This window comes from Alligator mississippiensis, chromosome 13, assembly GCF_030867095.1.
Source record: "Alligator mississippiensis isolate rAllMis1 chromosome 13, rAllMis1, whole genome shotgun sequence".
NCBI classification, from domain to species: domain Eukaryota; kingdom Metazoa; phylum Chordata; order Crocodylia; family Alligatoridae; genus Alligator; species Alligator mississippiensis.
In genome coordinates, this window is record NC_081836.1 from 2,892,452 (window position 1) to 2,916,181 (window position 23,730).

The window sequence follows — 23,730 nt, forward strand, 5'->3', positions numbered from 1 at the left end:
GCCTGGAGGTTGAGTTGCATCCCTATTGCCAAGAGCCCAGCAGGTTGTAATTAGGCTGGCATGATTCAGAGTCCCTGAGTCAGCCTCCCGAAGAACCGCTGCGTATGCACGCGTGTTCACAGGGCTGGGTGCTGTCACGGGACCGAGAGCCCTCCAGCAAAAGCAAGTCAGACGAGTGTGTCACCCAGCTCCTGACGTGACAATGCAGAGACTCGTTGCATGCATGCATGCATGCAGCTTGGGTGCAGGTGTGCCTGGGAGGTAGCAGAGCGAGGCTGTGCACCGGAGGAAGCTGGGAGGAATCAGAGGTGATAGCTTTTATTAGACCGGCTAGATTTCTGCAAAAAAAAGTCTTCAGTTGCAAGCTTTTGGACGCAAGCCCCCTTCTTCAGGCATAGGGGAAAAGATTATAAAAGTTCCCCTAGGTAGACAGAGCAAGTTGGTACACTTTAGGGATATCTAACTGACTTTCCTAAGAATTAATGTGCAGTTTTACTGTTTTTCCTGTTTCTAGATAAAGCACCAGCACTTTTTAAAAGGCGATGGAGTGTGCCCTGGCACCTTGCTCCCTATTGAAATGCTCGACATCCCAGCACCGTGGGCTCCTTACAGCTCTGCGGGATGCACTTGGCATGAGGCTTTGTAAACCAGTGTTAAAAAGAATGGAGTAAAACTTGTGGTGCACGGGCTGGAGCCGATTCCCTTAGCGGCTAATGGTACAGAAGCTCCTTTGAGAAATCCATAGTTGGCCATCACGGCTCGAAAGCAGCTGCACCGATGCAGCGATGGTGCTGCGTAAAGAGCCAGCACATCCGAGGCAGCAGCCGGAGCGGTGGTGGAGGCTGCTGACCAGAGTGATCTGATTTCAGCTGCGGAAAGCAAGAACAGGGACAAAAACAGGAACAGTTTGGGGAAGGAGGGGAAGAAAAGAGGAAATACTGAAATAGTTCAGCTGTCTACTGGTTGAGACTGGGAATCCCACAGACTGACAGGGAGGGAGACGGGCAGGAGCTGGGAGCCAGCCGGGCGGGTGTCTGCCTGCAGAGAGCTGAAGCAGGGCGGGGGAGGTAAGGGGTGGGTGAGGACAGACAGGCCGAGATGAACATAATCCTCTCCAGATAACCAGCCCGCTGATGTTATGACTCTGCCGCAGGATCTTTCAGCCAGCTATGTGAAAGGCAGCCAGTTCTTTCCAGCGATGCTCAACATCTGGGCCTTCCTCTTCCTTGAGTCAGTGGCAGGGCCAAAAAGAAAACCCAAGTCAGTCCTGGAGGGCTACGTGTTAATGCTCTCCCTTTTAGAAACACCTGGAAGGGGCCTAGCAAGAGTCCTTTGCTTCGGCTCCAGCTCCCCATGCATGGTATGTGGATGAGCCCCAGACATGTGCATTATAATCCTCTTTGTCCTAATTCACCCGTATCTAAATGGGGGTTAAATCTGGGGAGGAGGTGGAGTATTCTTGAAATCCAAACAGCCCGTGGAGAGGGTCACGTGCGCTGTAAGCTTTACGTGTCACTGCCGTTATATTATAACCTGCACAGCGAAACGAAGCTCATTTGGTTGCAGGAACAAATTTCAATTTTGTGTTTCCGGTTTATAAACAGTGAGACAAAAACAACTTGTGCTGACTCCAAAGGCTGCCACGGGCAGGCAGATCCCCCAGGACAGCATCATTAAGACAAAAAAGACAGCGGAGTTGTGATGTATTTGGGATAGCCAGAATATAACGATGAGATTGCAGATAGCTTAAAAGCTGACTGGCCTGGGTCCATGACACGTGGGACTTGTTCAGGAGGCCAGCATCTAATTTCTAAACCAGTGGCTCTCGGCCTCCTTAGACTCGCGCCCTCCCTTAGAAAATGCCAACTCTTAAGTTTCACTTTTTTGTGAGTCTGGAAAAATACTAAAGCAAGTCTTCTGCTGCAAAGAGCTCAGAGACCGCAGCAGGGCAGAATGGTTTTGATATGAACATTTTTTTACATTGTGCATCCCATGTAGGTGTTTGCATACCTGTGGCACCCTTAAAAGGATCTCCTGGCACCCTGGTGAGAATTACCGCCCTAAATCTATGGACACCGACTGTAATACTCTGCTCCCTCCACTGCCCTCAAAGCCAGGAGCTGTCATGTATTAACTAGTAGGACTTATCAGGCATCTTCCAGATGCCACATTACTTTACATATGATTTTATTCTTGGCTCATCAGCTTCCTCACTGTGGGAATGTGTTTCAAACGCTGGCTGTAGATAAAGGTGTTTAGTTATTTGAGAATTATTACAATTATGCGATCCTTCCCATTCCTCCAGGCTATTAATAGCATCATCTTCCAGGACTCTTTCTTCCATCAAAAGTCTGGGTATGTATGATCTGCGTGTGAAAGGGAGAAGGAGATGGAAGAATAAAGGGTATTAGTTCCAGGGGGTCCAATGGCTTCGTTTCCAAACCACAGCTTCCCCGATCGATCTTATTTACCATCTACATTTCCAAGGAAGCCAGAACTTTCTGATTTACTGTTTTTTAATGTAATCAGAAAGCTTTGATCCATGTTTTAGTGGAGAAGGCTTATACATAAGTAATAGCCGTAGTGCCTGTGGAGCCGGTCCCGCGGAGAGCTCGTTGCAGATGAAAGGAGAACAGCTGCATTAGAAAGCATCTGATCCACCTGGGTGTATCACAAAGCCTGCAAATCACCTGGGAAACATGCAGGTGGGACTGGGAAAGGGCATTTGCATTTATTTCTGAGAGCTCAGTGTAGGGCACAGAGAAGGCAAGGCGTGTGTGCTTCCCCTGGGAGCTGGCCATCTAGATGGGGCAGTGGTGCAGACACAGGCAGGGACTCACTCCCTCTCCTAGACTGGACCGGTCCCTCTCTGCTGTGTAGGGGCTGGGCTCCCTGGGTGGGATGTGCTTGCAACAGAGCAGCTACTCCCTGCCTGGGCAGGACTCTCTCTTCCTTGGCTTTGTCTTGGTTACAAGCTGAGTCCTGGATCAGGCCTGGAGAGCCTGGCGTTTGTTCCTGCCTCTGGCTTGCACGCAAACGCAAGCATCCTTAAAGCACCAAAACCAGGTCCTGCTCTGTGAGTCTACGGGAGATGCATTGGCTTGATCGGAGCAGCCCTCATTTACAGCCGTGGGACTGGAAGCAGAATCCGGCCCTGCGTGGGAAGCTGCGTGTCACTAGACTCAGTCCTGGGCTAGAGCTAAAAAAAATTGGATGGTAGGATGCAATATGGATTTGTAGCCTGCTATCTTGTGCAGTATCGGGCCTAGCAACGAATGCTTTTTGCCATTGGAAAGCTCTGAATTCAGGGTATTCCTGCATTGCGGATTCAGGGTGTCAGGGCCGGCATTTCAAAATCAGCTCCTCCGTTTTTCGCTCGGTTTGAGCTAGGCTGCTTACGTGTCTGAAAGGCGGGCGTCGATGCTTGTAGAGAACCAAGCAGGCTGCACTGAGGCCTCTCCCAAAATCTGTCCCCAAATCTGCGTCCACGTGGAAGGAAGGCGGTCATCGGAATAATGGGCATTTCCATGTCCATCGTTAGCTCAAAAGCTGTGAGTGTTTCGAACACTGGAGTGGATCGGTACGGATGCTTTCTGACCTGGGAACCTTTTCCAAGTGCGGGTCTGAAGTCGGAGCAGTGATCTGCAGGGAAAAACCAGTGGTTTCTGCTTGTCCGGCAGGCAGCTCCTTGCAGAAGAGATCCCTTTCGATTAGTCCGAGCCAGGCATCGGGGCAGCCTGAGGACACTGGACCCGGGTCTCCGAGAGGGCTGCTCCGGTAGGAGAAACAGCATTTGCAGGCGATTGCACTGGAATTTCCCAGGTCCCAAGTCTGGCTAGTGTTACGCCTCTTAATCCCAATAACCAGTTTCCTAGCCAGGGTGTTTGCTGAGGTTTTCGAGTCAAGGTGATCTGGTCGGACTTTGAACTTTAAGTCGTCTTCTTCTCTGGCAGCACTTCAGACCAAGGCTGGTGAAATGAGTGAGAGATGGCCGGGGTGCCACTAAGCTTGGCGTTCCTTGCGGGGCGGTTTTACAGGTGCATTATTGCTAATGGAGGCTCGCAAAGACCTACTGCGTCATTTAATTACCGGGCCATTGTTGTGTAAATCGTATGTTCCCTTGCTACCCAGCATAGGCATTGTGGAGCCTCCGACTAGGATTACAGCAAGGCTTGGTGGAGAATGAGTGGAGAACTTGTGTAAGAGCTTGTGCCAAACTGACAAGTCAGTGTGCAAAGGCATTAGGATTTCTATCAGAGGGGGTTTCTAGTGTTTCTGCTCAGTATTTTGGCAAAGGTAGGAAAATAATTGAATTGTGAGAAGTGAATGAGAAGGCCTCTCAGGTCCCCTCTGAGGAGCGAGGTCGGGGAGCTACTGCTGGGCTGCTGTGGCTGGGGCAGAGCACTGCTTCCCGTAGCATCTGCCCGTCTGTGCTCCCGTCCCAGCGAAGTGCTGCCCGACCCTGCCTTTCTTACTGCTTCGGGCTGGACACGAGCGGGGTGAGAAACACTAATGATGCGTTTTCAGGCTGTTCTGTCTGATTTGATGGAAATGGTGGTTTCTTTACGAACCCAATTCCATATAGCGCTGTCTGAGATCTAATCGGCGAGTCCCCATGGGGTGAGACGTGCCTGAGCTTGTACCTGCGAGAGCAGATATCAAAATGTCTAACATCTGCCCACAGCAGAAAAGAAGAGCTGCTTCTCCCTGGTCTTACCTTTCTTTGAGGGCCTCATAACGCCAGCGCTTCTGAGCGCAATGGATATAATGTGTGTTGCACCATCTAGGCTTGTTAAGAGGAACTAAAAACTAGTCATGATCTTAACTCTAGTGGTTTAGGCTCTAGATGTTAACATTGCCCTATTGGATCCACTAGTCATTTAGCTAGTAGTTATGCAAGCATAGCTAAATTGGATTTGATTTATGGCCAGTAGTGATGCCACTTCATCTTCAGCTAGTTCCTTTCAGTCTCTGAGCATCGTCTTATAAATGCAAATGGAGCCTGTGCTGCGGGTGGGCTCGTTTCCATTTTATAGATTGGGAAATTGAAACAGGGTGGGGAGGTGAGTTGCCCAAGGCCATGCAGTGAGTCAGTGGCAGAGGCAGGAATGGCATGCTGAGCTGTGGTTTTCATAATTTAGAACTGGTTTAGTGAGCTGCGAACCATGTCAGCATGTTGCAGTTTATACCCTCTTCCCCGCAAGCCTGTCTCTAATGGGAACCCAACATATCGTCGACCACTGGGGCAAGGGTGCCCAGCAGCAAACGTCTCGAAGGAGGTGCCAGGCTGTTTCCGCAGCAGGGTCTGAATTGCCAGCGCGTCTCTGAAATGAGTGCATGCTTCTGTGGAGGATTCCCTCCCCGCCAGGCTGCTGCCTTCGGGGTGCTCCCGAAAGCAGGTTGCTGCAGCAATGTGAGCTCATGCCTAGGTGTGACTCATTAAGCCCTGATTTATGAATGCTTTTCTCTGATGCTTGCTGAAAGCCAAAGTGTGTCCCCTGCTGCCTTCACGAGCATTAGAGATGCTGGTACACGGTGCTTGCAAAAACGGTGGTAGAGATGGGCCTAAAGCAACCCGCCTGAGCTAGACATTTGGAAGGGCTTGTGCTGAGCCCAGTGCTACACTTGGAGACCCCCCCCCGGGCGACCTTCCATGTGCGCGCTGCTGTGCATGGGGAGCTGAGGAGGTGTGTTATGGAGATGCCTCTTGACACGAGAGGCTGAAGCTCAAAGGTATTCTCTTGCAAGGTGCTTACAGCTGCAAGAACCAGCTCTGCTCCATTAAAAGTGCATAGACGATCCAGTGGAGGATTCGCATGTGCAGACCGAAGTGGGTCCAGATGTTGACACAAGGCCATCACATCTGGCATCAGAACTGATCTCCTTCCACGGCAGCTCCTCCAGAACGGGGGCTTTGTGCGAGAAAGGCAGAGGAAGGTGGCAGCTGCCTGGAGAAGCTGCCTGCCTTTTGAAGCTCCTCGGCGCAGAGCTAACTTAGACTAATAAAGGTTTAGGAGTGCTGATAGCATCACAAGCTTTACAGCCTGGGAACGCAGGCAAGTGACTTAAGCAAGGTTGCACAGCAGAGCTGGGAACAAACTCCATCTCTTTGGTCCCACAAAAGACACAAGACTGTTTGGTGCCTCTGATTAGGACCAGTTACCTTTGTTACCTCAATACATGCCCATCACAGCTAGGTAATAATGCTAATGCTGCGTGCTGTCATAGGACTGGGATGCTATAGACTTCAGTCCCATTGTGCATTACCTAAGTATCCCCATTTTACAGATTCATAGATTCATAGATGTTAGGGTTGGAAGGGACCTCAGTAGATCATCGAGTCCGACCCCCTGCATAGGCAGGAAAGAGTGCTGGGTCTAGATGACCCCAGCTAGATACTCGTCTAACCTCCTCTTGAAGACCCCCAGGGTAGGGGAGAGCACCACCTCCCTTGGGAGCCCGTTCCAGACCTTGGCCACTCGAACTGTGAAGAAGTTCTTCCTAATGTCCAGTCTAAATCTGCTCTCTGCTAGCTTGTGGCCATTATTTCTTGTAACCCCCGGGGTCGCCTTGGTGAATAAATCCTCACCAATTCCCTTCTGTGCCCCCGTGATGAACTTATAGGCAGCCACAAGGTCGCCTCTCAACCTTCTCTTGCAGAGGCTGAAAAGGTCCAGTTTCTCTAGTCTCTCCTCATAGGGCTTGGCCCGCAAGCCCTTGACCATACGAGTGGCCCTTCTCTGGACCCTCTCCAGGTTATCCGCATCCCTCTTGAAGTGCGGCGCCCAGAATTGCACGCAGTACTCCAACTGCGGTCTGACCAGCGCCCGATAGAGGGGAAGTATCACCTCCCTGGACCTATTCGTCATGCATCTGCTGATGCACGATAAAGTGCCATTGGCTTTTCTGATGGCTTCGTCACACTGCCGGCTCACGTTCATCTTGGAGTCCACTAGGACTCCGAGATCCCTTTCCACCTCTGTGCCACCCAGCAGGTCATTCCCTAGGCTGTAGGTGTGCTGGACATTTTTCCTCCCTAGGTGCAGCACTTTGCATTTCTCCTTGTTGAACTGCATTCTGTTGTTTTCTGCCCACTTGTCCAACCTGTCCAGGTCTGCCTGCAGCTGTTCCCTGCCCTCCTGTGTGTCCACATCTCCCCACAGCTTTGTGTCATCTGCAAACTTGGACAGAGTACATTTCACTCCCTCGTCCAAGTCACTGATGAAGACATTAAAGAGTATCGGTCCAAGGACCGAGCCCTGCGGGACCCCACTGCCCACACCCTTCCAGGTTGAGACCGACCCATCCACCACGACTCTCTGGGTGCGACCCTCCAGCCAATTCGCCACCCACCGGACGGTGTAGTCATCCACGTCACAGCCTCTTAGCTTGTTCACCAGTATGAGGTGGGATACCGTATCGAAGGCCTTCCTGAAGTCTAAGTATACGACATCCACCCCTCCTCCTGTGTCCAGGCGTTTCGTAACCTGGTCATAGAAAGAGACTAGATGGGGCACAGGGGCAGTAATTTCCCAGGGATCTTCTGGTAAGTTGTGTTAGAGCCAGGAATTGGACTCTGTTCTCCAGATCCCCAGCATTTCCTAACATCAAAGCCCAGGCAGTTGCGTACAGAAAAGAAGATTTGGACTCTGCGCCGTGTTTTGAGACGTATTTGGGCAGAAGTCGTATTGCGTGTCTTGTGTTGCATTGGAACGGGGGTTTAATGCCTTTTGTTGCACATGCACAGCAATGGGAACTATTACCGCCACAGTGCAAATGGATTGTGCCACGCACAGCTCTCCCCACATCCATGGCAACCTGGTTTCCTTGCTCACCGAAACAGTGCCTAGTTGGAAAAAACAGGGGAAAATTTCAGCAAAGACCAAAAGAGACACAATGCCCACATACACTCAAGCACCCATCTGGGATGTGTCAGCTCAGCAGCCTTGTATCCAGGATGAATCGCTGCTGTTTCTAACACAGAGCCATTACAAATGCTGGCTGTTCAGCACTTTGAGTCAAACAAGGATCAAAATTGCCTTGCATTTCCAGAAGCTGCTGATAGCTATGAAATGAAGGGTTAGTGTCCAAAGCATAGGCATAAGTATTAGGACATAATTGGCCATTTGATTTAATCCCTGGAAATGTGCAACAGTAAGAAAGAAAATATAACAGCTGTCAAAACTCCTTCCCTGTAATAGCGCAGCTCTGACCCAAGGATGTCATCAGTGTGTCGTGGGTAACCAGCAGCCAAGCACGTGTGGGTACAGGCCTGTTTATCCAGCGTGTGCAGCAAGCTGACGGCAAAAGTCAAGGGACAGTGCTGAAACCCAAAAGCCCAACCTGGTAGACCTGTAAGGAAGGACTCGTGGGATGATAGAGTGCAAGGGCCTGCAGCGCCCCTGGAAGTGTAGTTTTACCCCAGTTCTTCACGTGGCACTGAATTGAGGACCCTGTTTCCTTAGGTCAGGGCGAGTCACTGCAGGAAGGTGCAAGATGGACCTGCACGCTGGACTACTGTTGGATCAAACTTGAGGGGTTGCTTCCTCTACTAACTGGATTGTTTCTGTGCTTTGTACTTTCAGCTGCAGAGTTACTTTGCAGCCTGCGAGGATGAGACCCCAGCAATTAGGAACCACGACAAAGTCCTGCAACGGCTCTGCGAGCACCTGGACCATGCTCTGCTTTATGGGTGAGCACAGCACATGCCAGCTGCCTGGGACTTACAGTTGCAGAGCTGGGGGTGATGGGCTGGGCCAGGATCCCAGAAAGCATGGTTTGATCACCTGTTTCCAAACCCCGTGTCCCACATAATCCTACCTGGCAAAACCATGTCAGGGCACTGATATTAGATCCTTAACTATTGATTTCCTCCCGTTCAACCTCTTCCTTGTTTTTTCTTCCTTTTGCACTTCTCTGCTTTTCTTTCCTTCTCTCCCCTGCTTTCTATTCTGAATCAAGTGCTTGTGTTTTCAAAAAGCCTTTAAAAACTGGGAAGGCCCCCTAAACCTGTATTATCTCAGCTTCTGCAGAGACGATCTGGGTAGTGCTTTTGTAATGACACTGAGGGATGGGTGGTTTCCAGTAAGAGCCACGTAGAAACTCTTCCACCGCCCAGTCCAGGCAATGACTAATTTGCTTCAGAGTCTGAAATCAGTGAGGTCTTCCTTAACTATCCTCTGGGTTTGTTTCCTCAGGCTGCAAGATCTCTCTTCAGGCTACTGGGTGCTGGTTGTTCACTTCACCCGTAGGGAAGCCATCAAGCAGATAGAGGTACTTCAGCATGTGGCCACCAACCTAGGGCGCAGTGAGTATTTAACTCTGCATCTTTTGGGGCAGCTCTGTGGGAGGTGAGCCCCTGTTCTGGGGAAGCTGGTGCGAGATGGAAGTCAGCTCTGTGCTCGGTGTATGAGGTCCTGCGCTAGGTTTAGACGTGGTGCGCGCAGGAGGAAGTCTGGGAAGCAGCAGCTACACGTGCTAGTTCTGATTTGGATTCTGAAGTACTGCCCCTGCCGTAGCTTGCCTTGTGCAGAGGAGGAAGCAAGAGTCCTTACGTGATGACCCAGATCCCACAGGCTGTTTGGTTCCAGAGGTGTGAATAGGTGACCTGAAAGGAGACAATCCTGATCATAAATCTGCAAGCCTAGCGCTCAGATGTTAGCAGGAGTCCTAGAATTATAGCATCATAGAAAACGAGGATGGGAAGGGACCTCAGGTGGTCATCTAGTCCAACCCCCTGCTCCAAGCAGGATCATCCCCAATGGTCCTGCGTGCCGTCTTCAGATGTCAGACCTGCAGATTGAAATCCATAAGGCCCTGGGCTCAAAGAGCAGAATCAACTCGAGTGCGGGAGTTTGACAGCAACAACCCTGAGAAACTGGGCTGGGCACGGCAATAACATGTTTTATCTACGTCTCCTGATCGCACCGAGTTGGGGTTTCCGCACAGGTGTCAAAGCCAGGATCTTTGGAATCAAAATTTTGGCTGTGCTACTTGTGCATCCGTGAAAATGAAAAAGCAGGCAGTGCAGTAGGAGGTAGTTTTGCCAGGATGGACCTGGAGGGGAGTACCTGCGCGGTCCTTTTCTGCGCTGTCCCACACAGTTGTCATATAACTGCCAGCAATGCTGACACTCTTTTTAATTTGCTGTGAACCGTGTGTAGCAGATGTTCTTTCCCTGTTAAAAGTGAGCGGGACTGTCAAAGCCACGTTCTGCCACGTTGCCTGCCTGCTTATCCCTAACCTCTTCCACCCTGCGTCCTCTTAGCCTGGTGAGAGGGGAGCTGAGCACATACCTCATCATTCACACATCTCTCTGCTCACACCTTGTGAGCACCTCCTGATTTTCTAGTATCTTACTGATTGTTTGAAATGATTTAGGGAGTGATTCACAGTCTCTCAATCCTGCCAGAGTTATTCCTTACAAACACTCGCTGGTTGAAATGTCAGCTGGCTAGCTTTTGAGTGCACATAGATCACAGGCTGTTGTTTCTGCGCGTTGACTGGTTGCGTGCAACTCTTCCTCTCTTTTCCACTGCAAACACTTGCAATCTGAATCAAAAATGAATCTCCTGCTAATAAGTTTTCAGACTTCTGTGCTTCCACGAACCTTCCTGCTAATGAGCTGGTCCACTGCAGTGTGTGGAATGTGAATGCAAATGTTTCTGAGGTGTAAATAATATTCCTCAGCCCGTTTCTTCCAGATGTGCAGGATAACCTCTGGAATTCATTTCAGGTCGAGCCTGGCTGTACCTGGCCCTCAACGAGAACTCCTTGGAGAGCTACTTGAGGCTGTTTCAGGAGAATCTGAGCTTGCTCCACAAATACTATGTCAAGTGAGTGTCACTGTCCTCTCAGCCCTGCACGTGTCCCTTGAGCTCTGCCACTGTTTACATTTGCCCTCGTAGAAGACAAGTTTCCATATTTGCTTAGCCAGACCTGCAGTGAGTTAGGGTCCACGCCTGCCCCCAGGGTCAGGGGAAGTGCAGAGTGATTTCCTGGGAGCATCTCAGCCATAAAGCTCAGTTGTGCAGCCAGAGGGACTGCTGTGTCGAACCGTGTCCAAGCCCCGCCTGGAGCCAACAGCTGGGACTAGCTTGCAAAGTTTCTCCTGCGTGCTGGCAGTCCCTTATGCATGGATGTTTAAGCCTTTTGCAGGGAAGGTGTCGTATAGACACGTGGCTTGTTCCAGTTTCTTCTGGAAACCACAGAGAACATGGAGTATACGGGAAGTAATGAAGGCTCATCCTCAAACCTCCTTTACTGACTTTGGGTAAAATATTTAAGAGCGTGTAAGGGGCTGGGGACCTTAAACCCCAGTGACTGACCATGAGACTGAGGCTCCCAGGCCCCTTGGATATTTTACCTTTAACAACTCCAGTGTTCATGACCCCATAAACCTTTATAAATGTACAGGCGCTACCTGACTGTTGCAGTGTTTTGTGCGTTACCTGTACTCTGCTTCTCTGTCTTGTGTGATGCCAACTCTGCATTCATTGGAGGCTCTCATTTTTATTATTTTTATTTTGCTGTGATCATGTGTGGGGATGGGGCTCTACTGGGCCGCTCACTTGTCCGATGCTTTGAAAGAAAGGAATCTGGTAGATGTATAAGCTATGCATTTAAAGAAGAGAGCTCCCAGACTTGGTAGATTTTTATTTTTTTTTAAGTCTTTGTGTTATCCAAAAAGCTGGCGACACGTGTCTCATCCAGAGGGCAGATACCTGGGGCATGCCCAGAAATCTGACCTTAGCTAACGTGCAGCCGACTAGTTCTCCTGGCCCTTGAGACTACAAAGAGAAATGTGCAGCTGTCGCAGATGCACAGCCCCGAGGAGCCTTGAGCCCTGAGGCTGCTGGTGGAGGAGAAAGGTCGATACGCTAAAGACAACGGGATCCCACTTGGGCTGTCTGGGGCTTGTTTGTACTGTAGCTCAGGGCCTTATTGTTATTGTGGGGATTGGAAGAACAGATGGGTGGAGAATGTATTTGGACTGGTAAGGTCATGTGCTCAGCAAGGGCACTCGGGGCTTTCTTCTCGGTGCCAAAGCTGACCGTTCTTGTGTTTTATCTGTGTCGCAGGAATGCCTTGGTCTGCAGTCATGATCACCTGACCTTGTTCCTTACGCTGGTATCTGGGCTGGAATTCATCCGCTTTGACTTGGATCTGGTGAGGATTCGGGTCTTGTCTCCCTGGCTTTGCTGATGGACAGAATGCGTATAGAGCAGGAAAGCCCCATATACCACATATCGATGGGTGTTGCAATGTAGCTGTGATGGTCTAGGAAACGTATGAGAAACGAGGGGCTTCTTTTTGTGACATCTTTTTATTAGACTGACTGTAATTGGAAGAGATGATGCATAAGGTTTTTGGGAACAAAGTACCTTTGTTCCTGGAAGCATATTTAGGGCCAGTTGAGTATTTAATCAATTCCTCTTCTTGGCTACATCCTTACAGCTTAGGAGGAATTCTTGGTCAGAGCCATCTTCTAGTTTCACAAGTTAGCGTTTCTCCAAATCAACAGAAAATGTGACTTTCTAACCTCTGGTAATCTGCAAATCACTTCCCTAAGCTCACCAATATACCCTGAGCTTTAAAACGACAGGATAGGTCATCCTCTGTGCCCTAAAGAGCTCACACCTAGACAGAGATGAGATGCAGTCCATTGCCCAGGAAAGGGAAGTATGGTTCGCTGGCGAGGTCAAAGAAGTGGGAATGATTCCTGGAAGAAGGGCTTTGAAAAGGGATGTTTGGTTACTGATAGAGCTGCTGCTGTAGGTGTGTGGAGATCACAAGGTCAGAGGCAAAAAACAGCTAATAGGAAAAGAAAGAGGGTGAGAGGAGTGGGAGGGAGCACGAGTATTTGGGTGAGGAACTGAGAGGAGAGATGTAAGTGGGCGTGAGTTGCTGTAGGCACTTTCTGGCAACAAGAGACTGGTGAAGGAAGTGAGGCTGAGGGACTCTGGGACCCCAGCAAGCAGGTTCTCAAATAAGCACGGTCTCCTATTGCAGTAGTGGAGGGAGATGATGGAGCTAGAGAAGACTGGGCCTGTCATGAGCAGCACTGCCGGAGCGAGCAGGAGAAATGACGGGGGCTTCCTTTTTGGTTCCCTAAGCAACATCAGGCTATAAGGTAGTCACCGCGCTGCCTTTGCATCCGTAAGGGAGCTGGGGATGTGGAAGACGCTAGCACTGAGAAGGGGGGCAGCGTGATGTGAGAAAGAAGAGCTGGCTGCAATGCAGGACTGTCTGCTGATGGGATTGCTTAAGCGCTTTGAACACCAGAGTTATTCAGGCACCTGTTACAATACTCAGACCTGGAGCTGCACTGAAGCTTCAGCAGACTCCAGTTGCAATGCTCTTTGAGTCATGGACTCTGCTCGCTTTCTCCAGCGAGCCTGTTTCCATCAGCCGCTCTGTGGCGCAGGCTGACTTCTTGCTGCAGGTTCAGTCTCCTGTGATGGTGTCCTCCGATCATCTGGTCAGAGCAAACTGACTACTGCTTTATCAGCAAGTTGGTTCCTGTTCTCTCAGCATCTGCCCGCCACGAGAAAAGAGATTGGGTTCCCCAGTGCCAGTGAACTGAGATGCCTGCATATGCATTTCTGCATTTGTGTGTGTTGGTAAAGAGAAACAAATGCGATGGGGTCCAATTCTGTTAGCTCACGTTTCCCAGGGCTGCCTCTGTGTTTCTGTAGTTATAAAAACAAAATATTTGATAACAACCTACAGGATGAATAATGCATACAAAGGTACATTAACCTCAGCAGCTTCCTGCTCAGTTAAGAGAGAACTTTTCCAAGCAGTGGCACCAATTTAGATGCCAGTGAAAGGCTGTTCCCAGCCCTGAGCTGCGCGACACGACCGGTTCCAGGGTGGGTCTTGCTCAGGCATCTGAGAAGCACTGGTAGAGCTGTGGGAACAACCAGGGAAGAATGGGGGCCCTCAGGTCAGGACTGGGGGGTCCCAGAAGAGCTGAGCAGAGGAGCAAAGGATACCATAGGTCAAGAGTGAAATGCAGTTTCACTGCACCTGTGCAGTGGAAGCACGCTGACATTGTCTGCTGCTGGCTACCAATGAGCTCCTCTTTCAAAGAGGAATAAGCCAGTGACAGGCTATTGAAACACTCGTCATCTCTGATTGCCCCTGCCTTTACCAGACATTTGTAACCTGTCATTTCTGCACTGCCAGTGTCTTTCTGCACTGTGTGCTTTATACTGCCCTCACTACCTGGTTTGTCGGAGTAAAGGCCTGTTCCTAATCAGACCCTGATGTACTGTGTTATATTCTTACTCCCAGGATGCTCCTTACTTGGACCTAGCACCCTATATGCCAGATTACTACAAGCCTCAGTACTTGCTGGACTTTGAGGATCGCCTGCCCAGCTCCGTCCACGGCTCAGACAGCCTCTCCCTCAACTCCTTCAATTCGGTCACCTCGACCAATCTGGAATGGGATGACAGTGCCATTGCTCCATCGAGTGAGGGTAAGTGGCCTTGGAGAGCAGAGGAAGAGGGGCTGGGAGTGGATGCGCAGCATCTCTGCCTAAGAGCCTGAGTGCTGCAGAATAGTGAGGAGCAGCTCGGGTTCGAGGACAGTCTCTTTTCCCCCCAGTAAAGTGTTGGAAGCAGCTTGCACGTTTGAACAATGCACTTTCCCATTTGCTAAGAGCCCACTAACTGGATGAGAGAGAAGTGTGGGAGCTGGGTGCCGGGGCAGATTATAGGGCCTACCCTTGTCCAAGGAGTGCCTCACAGGTTGCACTCTGAGCCATGTCGGCCTTGCTTCCAGAGGTGTGGTCAGTGGAGACCACATATCCCAGTGGTTCAGTGCAGCATCTTGATCCAAGCTGCCAGACTCTCCCAGGAGAGCGAGCTGCGGCTGGAAGAAAAGAGCTTTCTGCGCCACGCGTCGCTGGCGGTCTCTTTGCGTCAGGGCATCTTCCCATCCTCGGGCTGTAAAATTCCCCCTGTGCTACAGGAAGGGACGCTGCATTCTTCCAGGACCTCAAACTGAGTGTATTCAGTGGGACAGCTGGAGTCGAGGCTCCGGTCCAAACCAGGGGATGGACATGTGTCTCCTCAATATTAATTGCCCTTGAGTAATGGATGTTGGATAACTGCAGCTATCTTTGCAGGTAGCTGTGGAGCAAAAGCTGGGTCCACATCTGAGCATTGCCCTCCCCCACCCTAGTTCAATGTAGCGTGTAGGCCTGTAGATCTAGAGAGGCTCAGGTGTGTCATTATGAACTATTACATAGTGAGTTAAAGGGGTTTTGTGAGCTTGAGGACAGAGAAGGGACTATCACACTGAACACTGGCCCTTTCCTCAGTGTTTCTTTGATGGCCCCACTACCAAAAGCTAATCAGCTGAGATGCGCTGGGAAGTAATTCCTACTGCAGCCAGCTGGGAGGGAAAAGGCCATGCCCTTCCCTTAGAGCCAGCACCCCCAAGCAGCCATGTGACCAGCCAGGATCCTTTTGACCTGACTGAGCTGTAAACTTAGTAATTGTGTCACAAACCCTGTTGGAATAAGGGTGTGCGTGCACGTGGAGTTGCTCCGGATTAGTTGCGTCTGGTAACTCCATGTGTGGATACTCTCGGTTCAGGTTAAGAACGCTTTGTTCCTGGTTAAAATGGATTAAGCTAAGCAGAAACAAGGCACTGTTTTTCCAGAATAAGAGCGTCAGTGCACAGAGCTTTTCAAAAATAATTCCTTGTATAGGCAAGATCTATACGTGGTGTCCAGGATCTGTCAGACTCGAATGGGGGTGGTCTTCTCAGCAGGATTTACCAAGATTGTCTGCCATCCCTGTTGTCTTTTTTGCAAGATAGAAACATGGAGAGTTTAAGAGAGAAGGAATGGCCCATTTGGGTCATTCTTTGTTGAACCCAGTGGCAAAGTTTACAGCAGTTTTATCTAGCTCTTTCCTCAGCTTCCTAGCAGCCCTTCTCACTTCCCAGAGGTGCCAGCCTCTGAGCATCGTCACATAGCAAAGGGAGGCAGCGCAGCAAGCTCCCTCAGTAATAGTCGGGGGGTGCCCTAGCACTATCAGTCCATTTTGCATTGAACCCCAGCTCTTTTCTCGGGCATTATATAGGAGATTTGGCCCAAACTATTGGCTTGCACCATGTCACATCAGACGTAACCCTGCTCTGGCCAGCAGCAGAAGGTGCCCGGGCTCCAGCACTCATCTTCTGTGCAAAGTCTGGAGTGTGGATATTGCTACAGTGCAGTTACAGTAGTTAATGTGTTAATCAAATGCTGGTGAGGACCGGAGCCCAGGAGACGCAGATGCGAGTTGAAACTCATAGGAAGCTGGGAGCGTGGTTTATAGCCAGGAACAGGGGTCCCTCCGTGAGGTGGTTACAGCTCCGTCACCAGCTCCCCGTGTGATTCTGGCTGCCAGCTCCTCATCTGTGTCTCAGTTTCCCCATCTGTGAAAGGAGCCAACACTGACTCAGAAATGTTGTGTTCCTCCTCTCACCCCCCGCCCCCAGATGGGCTCAGGCAGGAGGTAGGGCAGGTGGCACCTTAGAGACCGACTGGTTGAGAGAAGCAGGAGCTTTCGTAGGCAACAATCTGTGTCATCGGATGCTGTGGGAGGACAGTTCAGCCTCTCTGAACCAGGTAGGCTCTGCGGTGCCACCGGCCGTACCTTCAGCCTGGCTTCAGACTAACATGGCTTAACACACCCAAGGGGCTCAGTAAACTGAAGTTTGTGAAGTCCGTAGATGAAATATGCCAGAACCCGTGGCCATTTTTAGCAGGTGTCCAGCATTTGGTTTGGAGAGAAGTGTGAGCATCCTCCGTTTAGCCAGTGGGCCGTTTGCTTTGAAGCAGAATGATGACAAGTAGATGTTAACATGATTAACTGTTTTACTGCTGATCATTTTGACAGGAACTTCCAACTACTCTGGGCATGTAGGTGGAGTTTGGGATTTTAGGTGGAGCTTGAGCAGAGGACAAGTTGCCCCCCTTAATCAGACCCTTGGCTTTGCAAACACTAATGAATCAAACATCACAATACCTCGGGGAGGTGAGTATCTGTGGGAAACTGAGGCACAGAGAGGTGAAGGGATTTGTGCAATGAGCCCTGCCAAGTCATGAGAACTTAGGACTTCCTGGCTCTCGGCCTGAGGCACGACCGGCTAGGCCGTATCCATCCCTGCCCACTTCACTTTGACAGTGCCTCCCGTAATGGCCCCCAAGCTCAGACCAGGCCCCTGGGACCTAGCACGATACCAATAACAACAAGCAGTGAGGCAGATTTCCTGCGACAACCACGTTCCCTAACCAGTTTCTCATCCTTTTCAGATGTCTAATCTAAGGTTGTTTTGTGTCCCACCCCTCACCCTTCACATGCGCCCCATGTTCTCCCTCCACCCCTACTACTTGTATTTCTAATCCTCAGTTTTGTCCCTCATTTTATAGATTATGATTTTGGAGATGTCTTTCCAGCAGTGCCGTCCATGCCCAGCAAAGTCTGGGAAGGTGGGACAGAATCATCTCTTAAACCGTTTCTTTTCTGCATTGTTTCCATCCCAAGCTTGCTGCATGCTCTGTGATTGATTTCTTAACACGAACCAATGCTCTAATCTTGATGGAATTCTGTGGCAGGAGAAACGGGCTCTGTGGCCGGCCCTTCCCCTGGCGTTGGAGGTGGAGGTGTGTGCCACGTGCGCTGCACAGGAGTATATGAGGGTCCCCGAGCCCCCGCAGAGGTTTTCACGTAACCTTATTACGTACTGTTTCGGCTCCTTCTCCTGACTCCGCACGTTACATCTTTGCATCTGTGTTGGGCCGGCGGCTTAAAAGACACTGAGCAAAGGATGTGTGTAGCTGAAGTCTCTCTCGAGGGAAATTTGATTTGTTCAGTAGGGAGGCCCCTCAGGATATTGTAAGGTCTGTATACCTTTATGCCAGGCCTAGAAAAGCACGTGTTAAATCGCTTGGTGACACTGGCACTCTGTAACCACCTGGGGTGGCTGATCACTAATTTCAGTACGTAAGGGCTTTTCAGTGCAGCAGAGGCCGTAGGGTGCCTCCGTGAAGTAAAGAGCATGTGTCAGTTGGCAGGGATCAGTCTGCATCCAGACATTACCAGCAAACTGGGAACCAGTTGCTGATTTAATTCTGCTCTTAATAAGGAGCTTTCTTTACTTCTAGGGAGAATGTTTTAATCCCCCCCGTTGGGCTTTGACCCATGCCTGCTTCTAGCCTGAAAGTATTTCTTGAAGCCAGCACATTCAGCTGAAGACCTCATTCTGTTTTGCGACAGCACCACTTATTTAACCTTGTTAAGTGTGGCTGTCAGCTATGCTGTGCCTCCGTGTGAAGGGCATGTCTGCGTTTCAGCAGCGCGCTGTCCTTTTCCAAATGCGATGCATCATTGCCATTCACATAAATACACCAGCAGATGTCTGCATGTAGTCTTCCCATGCAGCTGGATTAGGAAATCTCCCTGCATTAGCCCTGGAGGAAGCATGGATGTACTGTGTGCTCCTCTCATTTGTAGCTTACAGCTGGACAGCTTCCCTCCATTGCACAGGGTTATCAGACCGACACGTTCAGGCAGCGTCTGGGGAAAGACCTGCTGGAATTCCATTAGGATGCCTTTCAGTTGCTAACTTTCTCTCCCCTCTGAAATGTTTTTCTCTATTTCCTGAAGCACAAGAGAGAAACTCTCTGGTTTTCAGAGCATGGGCTGAGTAGCCATGAATGAAAACCAAGTGATTAACATGGGATCTGGCCTCATTCTGGGGTGTCGGAGCTCTCTGCAGCCGGGGGCCTAACAGCCTGCACTATTCTGGGGAAAAACAGGAAAGACATAACCTGCCTATAGCTTCCAGCCACTGTTCCCTGCAGTGCTTGCTACTAAGGGATGGAGGGGGGCTTCTCCCCAAAGGCCAGTCCTCTTTCACTGCTATACACTGCTTAGCTTCTGCTAAGACAAGATGCCTATGCTCCTCAGTCTGTAATTTTGGGTTGGGTTGTCTAGCTGTCCTGGAGGGAAGCGGTTAAGTTTGGTGTAGCTCTGATGTTGAACAGCATGGGTGGTGGCCGGCCTTGGTGTTGGCTTGCTCTGGTGGGTTAATTAGTGGATGTACTGCTGTATATATGACCAATCATTACTGCCCCCTGGAACAGTCGACATGCAGGGTGCCATAAGGCAAGCCCGATTGAGTGGCTGCCGTATTAAATTGGAGGTTGCATTCAGTTCTGGAGGATTGTTCCATTATGATATGCTTCTTAAACTTGCATATATACTCAAGTGCAGAAAATATGGATTGCCTTTGAAAGAAAGCAACAGCGGACTATTTAAGAGTACGTGCTTGCTGCCTTGTGGGCTGGGGGGGGACACGAAACATGCTGTAGCAGTCTGAGACTGGTGTTTGTAGTTTCCATTTGTAACCCTGCGCCAGATCCTCACCGGGGACTTCCCCCCAGGGGCAGATTGCAGGATCGGGGCTGCTATCCACTTAATCAGTATTGTATAGAGCTGATCCGACCTCTACCAAGGCAAGTCTTGCATCGAAAAATCCCCTCTCCCCTGCCTGAGCTTGCTGAACGGGTTTCTTTGCCACGTACCCCAGAATCGAGCAGTTAAGAATCCTTCTTCCTTTCCTCATTGAAATGGACCCATCAGGATGCAATCCTTTCTGTTGGACAGGTTCAAATATCCGTATTAATAATGAAGGTAATAAATTACATGGCTGGAACTAAAATTGCTTTTAAAAGCCCGTTGAGTTTTTCCATTTTACTCCATCTGGCCAGTGCAGATCAAGACCCCGCCAGTCAGCTTTGCTTTTGTCTCTAGTCAGTGTTGGGTTCCCTCTGAAGACCTCTTACTCTGCCAGTTGTAGGGCCAGGAGTCAAATCACTGAATCAAAACACTGGTTTGAAAATAAAATTTCCAAATCCTGAATCAAAACACTGGTTTGAAAAGAAAATTTCCAAAAAAACCCATCTTTATAAATGCTGGGTTTTAGCAAACAGTTTCATTTTCCTGTTCAAGACCTCCAAGCCAAACCTATACTGGGGAAACCCTTAATTGTGCTAAGCAAATTAGCTGAGAGCTTCGTACTTGGCCTTTTCAGTCAACAGCGTTTGAGAGAGTCTGTCTGAACGGCATGGTGATCTTCCTTGAACTGACTTTGTTGCCAGATAACCCTGAGCAAGAACTGCATGAGCCCACAAATCCTCTTTTTGTCCGTTCCCACTAACCCTAGCCCGGCCAGTTGTGCTAAGGCTTTTCTGCTCTCTGTGCTGTTCCTTGACACTGGCTGCCTGGTAAGTGATGTGTTTCTCCTCCCACAACTCTGGCCAGCATTGCATATCAAACATCAGGAGCAAAGTAGCTTCCCATTTATTATTTTGTGCCCTGCAGTCTCCTATCTCCCGTCCCGTTGTAAGCCAGAGAGCTCATGGCGGCAGGAGTGATAGAGTTAACGCAAGCCAAGCACCTAGGGAGAAGTCAGCGTCAGAAAGAAGCTAATATTCAGCTGTCCCTCCATGGAGAGCTGAGAATCTGTGCTCAGATACTTTCCTGATCTCCTTTTTCTGATTCCTCATCAGAAAATTGGAAAGGCTAACTGAGAGCTGCTTTGTAGGGCTCTTTAAATCACATGACTACAGGGTAATTTCTCTGACCAAGTAAGCTTTGTCACGTCTGCCTTGGGACCCCCATCGGTGTTGTGCCTTGAACAGGGGTGGCAATGCCAGATCTTCCATCCGCGAGGTCTGGAGGTGGTGCCTTCACAGTGCTTCTGACTCCTATTCAGCCCGTCCCCAGGTCTTTTGCCCGGGAAGAGCTTGGAATTGGGTCCAAAGGAGTCAGTTTGGTGTCCCCACGCTGTCAGATCTGTCTGATAGGATGATGTCTAAGCCGCCATTTGGCCTGAAGGGCTGCCGATTCCAGCTCCCCCTCCCCACACCTACACATTAAACTTGTGCCCCAGATTTTCTCCTGCAGCTTCCCCAAATTGCCCCACCTGTCCTCCGAGCAAGAGTTCACCATGAAGGCTAGAGCACACAGAGCAGCTTGCTCAGGCCCCAATGCCCTCCGATCCCAGCGTATGTGCTGTAGCTGCTAGTGGGCATTTGAAGCCTCCCGCTGGCATCTGCTGCCTGGCAGAGGAGCACGATGGGCCACGCATCTGGTAGATATCCCCCCCTTAGCCCGTGATGCACCGGTGCTGTCCGTCCCTACTGCACCGGCGGTTGCTGTCTTCTCTGGAAACTGTCTGAAGGCTGCCAGTTGCTAGTGAGTTCCCGTGGGAACACACAGGCTTTTTTCCCATTTGGTGTGAAAGGCAAATTGAGGCTAGTTCCCACCCTGTGGCACTGGGCTCTGCAGGTCGGGCCTCGTGGTTGCCCGTTTACCAAGTGCCCGTAGGAGGCTCCTGATGGTACCAGCCTAACGAGCAGTTTTAGCATCAAGCCTAGATAGTTTCTGCTGGAGTGGTGCTGCTGGCCATGACCTTTCAGAGCCCAGCACGTGCACACAGCCTTGCTTGACTGACGCCCAAATGCTCGGTGTAGGATTCCTGCTCTGGTGGCAGCTTCTGACTAGGACTCTGCTTTTCCCCTCTGCCAGACGGAGACCTCACGGATACTCTCAGCTGCCCGCGCTCCGTGGCCTCTGACACGAACGGCAGCAAGGTTTCCGTGAAGAGCCCGACGCAGCGCTACAACCCCTTCAACGAGGAGAAGGCCGAAGTGGTGTCCTCCAGCGAGACCACCCCAGTGCATGCCGCCTCCCAGGAGAGGGTGGACGCAGCCACAGAAGGCACGGACCAGTCGGAGAGCTGCACAGAGCTGGAAGTCATCAGGTGGGTACCGAGCTGCCCATATCCGCCTCTGGGGAACTGTGGGCAAGGGTCACTTGAACACCTAGGCTTTGACTGATCCAAAACTGACGGTGCAGCATGAGGACCAGGATGAAACAAGTATTCTGAAGGACCTGTGACGTAGCACAGGGTTAAAGTAACTTAGCACTGAATGCAACAACTCCTGTGATCGGTAGAATAACAGAATAGAGAGGTGGACCCAGATATGCACCTAGCTAGGGGTCCGGCTGTCCTCTACCAGCACGAGGCGCCTGCAGTGACCCACCAAGCGAGCCTAGAACAGATGGCCGCAGTATAACCAATGATTAGAAACACGGAGAGAGAGAGAAACAACCCAAGCTTTTGTCAAGGCTGCCGTGGGGCGTGATGCACTGTTAGCCCTGCTCGGTGTGCAGGCACGAGTCACGAGATAAGGGAGGTCTTGAGTCTGAAAAGGTTGAGGACTGCTGCATTGTAGGCAGGAACGTCACTCTCCATGTTAGTGGCAGAACTAGTCTGCGAAGGAGCCCATGGGATGCTCCTAACTAGAGCCTCAATGTAGCTGCATCCTGGAGCTTGCAGCTCTCTCTAACGGCAGCAAGCATCACTGCATCTCCGCATCCAGCCTCTCCAGAAACTGAAACCCAGCTGGTGTCAGCTGGGATTGTCAAACCAATAGAGCAGGGAAGCGAGCTGTGATACTTGGATCCTTTCTGCTTCTGCCGCTGACTCCCAATGGGCGCCGCTAGTCAGGGCACTTAGTTTCTGTGCCTTGGTTTGCCCATCTGTACATGCAGCAGGCTATCAAAATTGTGCAGCTTTTCTGAACGCCAAGGGAGGGCAACGTGGTTTTTAGCTGAAAGGCTCTGTATGTGTGTGTGGGTGTGCTTGGGGATCAGCTCTTCGGTCTGATTCAATGAAGAAACCTGTACCTGTTTCACTGCTGTAAGCTGTTTCTGTCCCAGGATAATCATTTTAGTAGTAGTGAGCTGTCCCTGCAGAAAAGGGTAAGCGTACAGACAACGGAGCCTGATGCTTTATCACAAGTGTAGGTCCCCCTCCCACAGGCGCCGTGTGCAAGGCCAGATTCTGGTAACGTCCATGCTGGTTTCTTACTTTGCAGATTAGCTAAAAAGAAGAAGACGGGCAAGAAAAAGAAAGTGAAATCGGAGGAAGTGGTGAATCCTTCCCCCTCTGCTTCTGCCGAGTCCAGCGGGGACAGCGGCGTGAACGGACTGAGTGACGCTGCCGAGCTGCAGAAAGCCAGCAACCCTCCCTGTCCAGAGGCCGTCAAGGGCCAGGAGAGGCCGGAAGAAAGCGGCGAGCACTCGGCCCTCAGCCAGCTGGGCCTGCGGATCCCGGAGATGAAAGACACCTCCATGGAGAGCGTGGGGCAGCCGCTGAGCAAGGTGATCGACAAACTGCACGGGCAGCTGGACCCCAGCGGCTGGACCGCCAGCGTTGAGCCCCCCGATCAGTCCTTTCGGACCGGCACGCCAGGGGAGACCCCGGATGGGCCGTCCTCTGGCGACTTTAGCGAGGGGATTTCAACCCCCATGGACTTCTACCGCTTTACCGTCGAGAGTCCAAACGCTCCTGCACCAGGTGGTGGCAACCATGACCTTGCAGGGGATGGCCAACCATCGCATGTTCCTGGTAGCCCTGAAGCTGCTGGACAAGAGGAAAAAGGAGGAGAGGGAGAAGCGGCTGGGGCCGTAGAGGACTCCCAAGAGGGGGTGGCTAAACCCCAAGCCAGGGAGGCTGAAACTGCCAGCGCCGAGGCACCCAGCAAGCCCAAGAGAGACCAGCCCAGTCCCTCCCTGAGCAGTGCTGAGGACTCTGGGGTGGAGGAGGGCCAGGGCAGCCCCTCAGACACGGCCCATCCGTCGGAGTTCAGGT

The 23,730-nt window shown here is 50.9% G+C and overlaps 1 protein-coding gene across 8 annotated transcripts in view; it reads left to right on the top strand.

Annotated features, from left to right (window-relative positions):
* Positions 1–23,730, top strand: part of PLEKHM2 (pleckstrin homology and RUN domain containing M2) — a 48,359-nt gene that overhangs the window by 14,433 nt on the left and 10,196 nt on the right. For 3 of the 8 annotated variants that reach the window (XM_014597942.3, XM_019500017.2, XM_019500018.2), the window contains exons 2-10: positions 8,586–8,692; positions 9,198–9,307; positions 10,736–10,835; positions 12,081–12,168; positions 14,299–14,485; positions 16,902–17,039; positions 17,435–17,494; positions 21,600–21,834; positions 22,955–23,728. In XM_014597942.3, coding sequence (XP_014453428.1) covers positions 8,586–8,692; positions 9,198–9,307; positions 10,736–10,835; positions 12,081–12,168; positions 14,299–14,485; positions 16,902–17,039; positions 17,435–17,494; positions 21,600–21,834; positions 22,955–23,728 — 1,799 coding nt within the window. The remainder of the gene's footprint in view (positions 1–8,585; positions 8,693–9,197; positions 9,308–10,735; positions 10,836–12,080; positions 12,169–14,298; positions 14,486–16,901; positions 17,040–17,434; positions 17,495–21,599; positions 21,835–22,954; positions 23,729–23,730) is intronic. The other 5 variants (XM_019500019.2, XM_019500020.2, XM_019500022.2 and 2 more) reach the window with 3 other exon arrangements.